This window comes from Vigna unguiculata, chromosome 3 (genome assembly GCF_004118075.2).
Source record: "Vigna unguiculata cultivar IT97K-499-35 chromosome 3, ASM411807v1, whole genome shotgun sequence".
Classification (NCBI taxonomy): Eukaryota; Viridiplantae; Streptophyta; class Magnoliopsida; order Fabales; family Fabaceae; genus Vigna; species Vigna unguiculata.
Window position 1 is genome coordinate 44041658 of NC_040281.1, and position 5851 is coordinate 44047508.

The 5851-nt window shown below is 26.4% G+C and overlaps 1 protein-coding gene across 1 annotated transcript; it reads right to left on the bottom strand.

Annotated features, from left to right (window-relative positions):
• Positions 1-284: 284 nt before the first annotated feature.
• LOC114179659 (homeobox-leucine zipper protein ATHB-40-like) lies at positions 285-1963 on the bottom strand. The gene is made up of 3 exons (XM_028066072.1): positions 1819-1963; positions 1423-1724; positions 285-610 (listed from the first exon to the last, which is right to left on the bottom strand). The coding sequence occupies exons 1-3, from the start codon at positions 1901-1903 to the stop codon at positions 395-397; spliced, it is 603 nt and encodes a 200-aa protein (XP_027921873.1). The 5' UTR covers positions 1904-1963; the 3' UTR covers positions 285-394.
• Between the last annotated feature and the right edge of the window lie 3888 nt (positions 1964-5851).

Genomic DNA, 5851 nt, shown 5'->3' on the forward strand with positions numbered 1-5851 from the left:
TAAAACAAATCTCATCATATCAGTATATAATCTTTTAACCTTCAAGCAATAAGACTGCCCCGTAATCCTTAAATTATGTAGTAATAAGACTATGATTTAAGTTCAAACAGTAATTATACACTATATATTAAAAAAAGATAAGTCAAGGTTTAAACGTTATGTAACCATGCAACAACTAAAGATACAACTAGTTAAGTGAAGTCGAAATGTATATGATGATGACATATATGCATTTTCCATATCATACGCAGACATGTACACAATATCTTGCAAGCTATATCAGATGAAACAATTTACATCAGATAATTGAAATATTTATACAAAATGATAATTCAAATTATGTACAAATGATTATTCAAACTATTGACAAAAGGCTAATTAAGGTTGTTGAGGTTCACATGTAGAGATTAATCCACCCCATTCCATTGACGTAATGAGTCTCCGGAATGTAGAAAACATCACCATAATCATATTCTTCAACCCTAAACTCTTCAGGAAATGGTGGGTTCACATCTTCCAGCAAATGTTTGCTTGCGGCTCTTTCACCACGCTCTTGTAACTGCTGAATCTCCTTCTTTGCTTCCGAAAGCTGCTCCTCTAACTTCAATACCTATATTTGAACAATGCTATTATATTCTTACTTTTTTGTGAACTGTGATGTCATAATATGAACCTGAGAGATAAAGGATATAGCGTCTTGTTTGTTTTTGTTTTTGTTTTTTCCATCGAGATGCAGTGTATTTGAACACGTCACGTGGGTTCTGATAAGTGCGCATTAACCATTGCCCAATATCAGTGCACAAAACATTGTACGTACTTCATCCAAGGCCGAAAGACAGTGGCTTTTCTTATACACTAAGGATGTCTTTTGGTGTTTCATGTCAAATCATTTGTCAATGTATTGTTCTAAAAATTCCACTAAATTTCTTTAGAATAATGTTTTTCTAAATAATTTTAGACAAGATTTTTTCTGGGTATTTATAAAACGTCTTTATTTAAAATATGTGATCAATAAAGATGATTATATATTACTATTAGTTATAGGTATGATCTGAACTCTTTAGCTTACGAAGTGGCCAACAACTTTGAAAATTTTGTTCTTGGGATTGTACTGGTTGTAAGTACGTGATTAAACTAGTAGTGGGGTGGGGGAACTATTTTAAATAGAATACATAAAGCAGCGACTTTAAGAACTAAAGTAAGAAAAAGACAATGATATATAGATATAAGTATAAATATAGCAGAAACATTCCTAAATTTGCCCAAAAATTGACGTTATTGTTGTGAGAAAGAAGATAACGCAGCTGAGACCACTAAAGCTCATTGTTTTCGATAAATTGCTTCAAGCACAAGAATAGCGTAGAGCAATGATGTATAGTAATGAAAAGCAATATAGAAAAAAAAGAAATTAGGAATACGTACCCGATTCTCAAGTTGGCACTTCTGAAGCATGGTGGTTTCATGAACATTCTTAAGATTGGAGTACTCTTCCTCCAACTTTTTGGTCTTCCAACGAAAACGTCGATTTTGAAACCATACCGCAACTTGTCGAGGATCCATACCAAGCTCAAATGCGAGTTGGTCCTTCCTTTCAGATTCAAGTTTGTGTTCACTGCAGAAATTTTTCTCGAGAAGACTAACTTGTTCGGCAGTGAGCTTTCTCTTCTTGGTGGTGGCCACAGCACCATTTTTGTTTCTCTTACGTCTTGGCTTGGTTTCTTTGCCTGTGCAAATACGTGTGTAGATTAATTAAAATTAAAAGAGTTTCGAATATCATATTGAAGATACAGAAACAATATATAGTAGAAAAATAGAGACCTTGTTGAGGAGGAGTTACTTCAGTGAATGCACCAAGATATTGGTGAGTGAAGAGCATCATTTGGTCTTCAAGTTGATGATTCATATATAACTCTTTTGTTCTCTCAAAGATGAGTGAGATGTTGTTCTTGAAAGAGTTCAATGTCTACTGAGACACAACAAACAATTCAAGATTACCTTCTATTTATAAGGAAAATGATAGAAATATCTGTTTAATTTGTGTAGATGTTGAAGAAGACTTCCAAACTGCTCCCAAGCTGAGTTAAAATTGCAAGTAGGTGCCATTGTAGGCTTCTTCTTTTTTTTTTCTTAATTATTAAATTCTAAAATTTATGACTAAAATAAATCTAGAAAATAAATTAGGGAAAAAATGTGAAAGAGTCAAATTAAATATCAACAGAAATATTGTATAAGATTACCCTAGGCGTTAAACACACGTTCACATGTAGTTTGCTTTGTTTGACTGTGAGAAGCTAAAGAAATGAAGAAAACACGTACCTCAAGAATAACATTGTCTAAATTAAGAAAATGAAAGAAAAATAATTAATAAAAAAACGTGAAAATTTAATTATTTAAAAATATTAAATTAAATAAATAAATTATAATTTTTTTTATTTAATGGGTTGTGCCTAAAGTTACTTATATTTACTATTAAATTTTAATAAAAAATATTAAATAATTAAGATGAAAATTAAATATGATAAAATATGTGACACATAAAACATAAAAATATTTTAATATAAAATTGAAATATAATATAAAATTTGCACCGACTTATATTTAATCCGTGAATCAATCCGATTCATCACGGATTTGAGTCAAATTGAGGTAGAAAAAATTTAGATTTTCAAATGTGAATCAAATTCAACTTGATTCACTTAATCCGCAAGTTAAATGAGTTTGAACTAAATTGAAGATGGATTGATTACTTTTTTAATTACTTTTTTTACCACCTTTTTGCAAGTTTTTTAATTATAATTATTTTTTATTATAAAATAATTAATTAAGGATAAAACTGGAAAACGAAATGTGGACACAAAAAAGGGTATCATCTTTATATATGGTTAGAGATGTTTGGTGAAATAGATAAACACTTTGATTATACTACTATAAAAAGAATGAGTCTAATACTTTGATTTGACTGCAATAAATACATCAATTAAATTAAAAAACAAAATATCCTTGAGTGAGTCAACTCACTAACCCATGATGGCTCGAATAAGAATTACAAGATTTTTTTTATCATCAAAAAGTGAACCAGATTGAACTAACACATTTGTAGTTCAACCCGTGGTGGACCAATTTATGTACACTGGATTAGCTCACTTTCACACCTCTCACTTTAATATTTAGCTTCATTATATGTGTTGACTATTTATGTAGATTTATAGGGACAAATTTTAAATGTTTGTTATAATAATGAATCATAAAGAAAGGAAAAAAATGTTAATTAGTAATTTGGTGTCTATATTTATATCTTTCATTTCTTTTGGTCCTATATTTTAGTTCCTATTTTTTTAAAAACGAACTCAATTTATTTTGTAAAAAAGACTCAATATGAATCTTTATGTTAAATTGATATTAACGATGTTAAGAAGTGCCATATATCAATTTTAGGTCAATTACATGTCAAATCTCATCTTTTCCTTGAAATGTGTCACATGTCAATATCACATTAGTCCTAAAAAAGAAAAGGATTCATTATCATATTTTGACACAAGAGACCTAAATTTTGAATATTTTTTATTATTATTTTTTTATCATAAAATAATTCTTATTTTTTAATTCAAATATTTAACTATTGGATAAACTTTAAATAATTTATTTATGTTATTTATTATTTTAATATTTTATAATATAGAAACATATATTAATAAAATATTAGATTATTTCTTTTTATTTTATTTTATTTATTTATTTTATATATTATAACTTAAAAGTATGTATTAATAAAATATTTTTACATTATAATTATAAGAAAAACCATTTGTTTATGTAATAAATATAAAGATTCAAGAGTATTTAAAAACAATTAATTATAAATTCGATATGATTAATTATATTATTCATATTCATATTATTATTATTATTATTATTTACTTACATAAGAAATTATTGTTAAAATGATTATACATTGTATTTTTTTATAAATATTCGCTACAAAATATGAAAAATTTAACAATAAATATTCTTCGTACTCTTATTTATTTATTTATTTTGCACTTTCATCCCATTTATGTATCTGTGTGTGTCCAATAAATAATTATGAAGCTCACGCTACTTGTTTCCTTCTTATTCAATAATTTGCAGAAGGGGTAACCATAATGAATACAAAATGGATTAATATTGCAAGATAAACTAATAGATACTGTTGGACATGTTTGCATATAAGTGGTAACAGTTATAAAACCTTTCTTAAATAAGCAATTCATAAAGAAAGAGATTATCATATATGATGCATCTAAATCATCAGCCCATAAGCATATTTCCTTCATAAACAAATGAGGTGCAATTAGCCCTTGGGTGTTTTATATTTGAGAAATTTTTATGCGTATAACTTCCTTAAACAACAAAGAAAATGGGACAAAGAAAAAAAACTTTGTAGTAATATTGCTGCGAGATGAAGTAAATATGTGTTTTAAAATGTATATTATACCAAATACTAAATGTAGTAAGAAAATTTTGAGACATAAGAAGATGGTAAAAATAATTAAAGAAGTGAAGAAAAAAACATAAAAAAAGAGGAGATGATGGATCCAACACAAAGTTTATTCTCCTCAAGGCATTTGAAAAGAAAGCAAAAGAGACTAGAGAGTTTTGTTTTTTGTGTTTCCCAAAAGGATCTTTATTGCAGCAAGGGCAACATGGACAACATGTGCTAGAGTACTACCAGACAAGTGCCAACACGTGATAAAGCTAAGGTTGTCTTTTTTTCTTTTTTTTTTACTGTTCAGATATCAACATACTAAGATAAAATAATAATAATAATAATATCACATTTTAAGGATTAACTATACTTTTAATCTATAATTTTTGATATAAAATTAGAATTTATATATTTAATGAATTTTGATATAATTTTTATTTTCAAACTTTAAAAATAAATTAACATAATTTTTATATTAATTATATGATTTTTTTTATATTAAACGATGTTTTTTAGGATATTTTTGAATTGTATTTACCATTTGATAGTTTTAATTTAAGTATCAATATAAAATATCATTTAACATATAAAAATGTTAAATTAAAATAATTATATTTATTTATCTTTAAAGTTTATAAATTAAATATATTAAAATTTGAAATAAAAATAAATTTCAATTTTATATTTAAATTTAAAGAGTAAATATATATTTAATTTTACTTTTTAATTTCGTTTCTTTTAAAGAATATAATTATTAAGTTAATTTATTCAGTTTTTATTTTAATCACGTGGAAAAGATAACTTTCTCTCTTTCATTTTCTTTTATATCGGGTAACTTAAATTTTCTGAATTTTCTTTTCATTTTCCTTTGCAAGGAAATTTTATACACTTTTCTACGGTCTTGAACCTAATTTTGCGGAGAAATATTATTATTTTTGACGTGGGCAACTACTACGTATCCCTTCAGCTGGGAAGATACGTCAGGTTACAACTCAACTTGAAAGAAATTAGAATTAAAAGTTAATATAGTAGTAGATAAGAAAAGGAAAATTATGACCTTTAATTTGAAGTGGTAGATTATACAGGATTTGATGATAATATGCATAAAGTTTCACGTGTTAATTAAAACTTCATCGGTATGGAACTTGGGCATTTATATGTTTCAATATTTGTAGCTAATAATATATAAAAAAATTATATTTTTTATCAATAAATGTTAGTTTTTAATTTTATTAGTGGAATGAATTGAATTCACAATATTTCTCACGTTTCCTTCCAAATTATCGATATTACAATAATGGACCTTGAAAACTTGTCTCTTTTCAATATTTGTAACAAAATATACAAGAAAAAGGCTGTGTTTTTTTAATAGGCAAACCCTTCCAA

Excerpts from the sequence above, each read along its gene's own strand:
- LOC114179659 (XM_028066072.1), bottom strand. The coding sequence starts at position 1,903 with ATGAATCATCAACTTGAAGACCAAATGATGCTCTTCACTCACCAATAT. Across the intron at positions 1,725-1,818 it reads AGTAACTCCTCCTCAACAAG|GCAAAGAAACCAAGCCAAGA; the intron begins GTCTCTATTTTT and ends GTATTTGCACAG. Across the intron at positions 611-1,422 it reads AGTGCCAACTTGAGAATCGG|GTATTGAAGTTAGAGGAGCA; the intron begins GTACGTATTCCT and ends GTTCAAATATAG.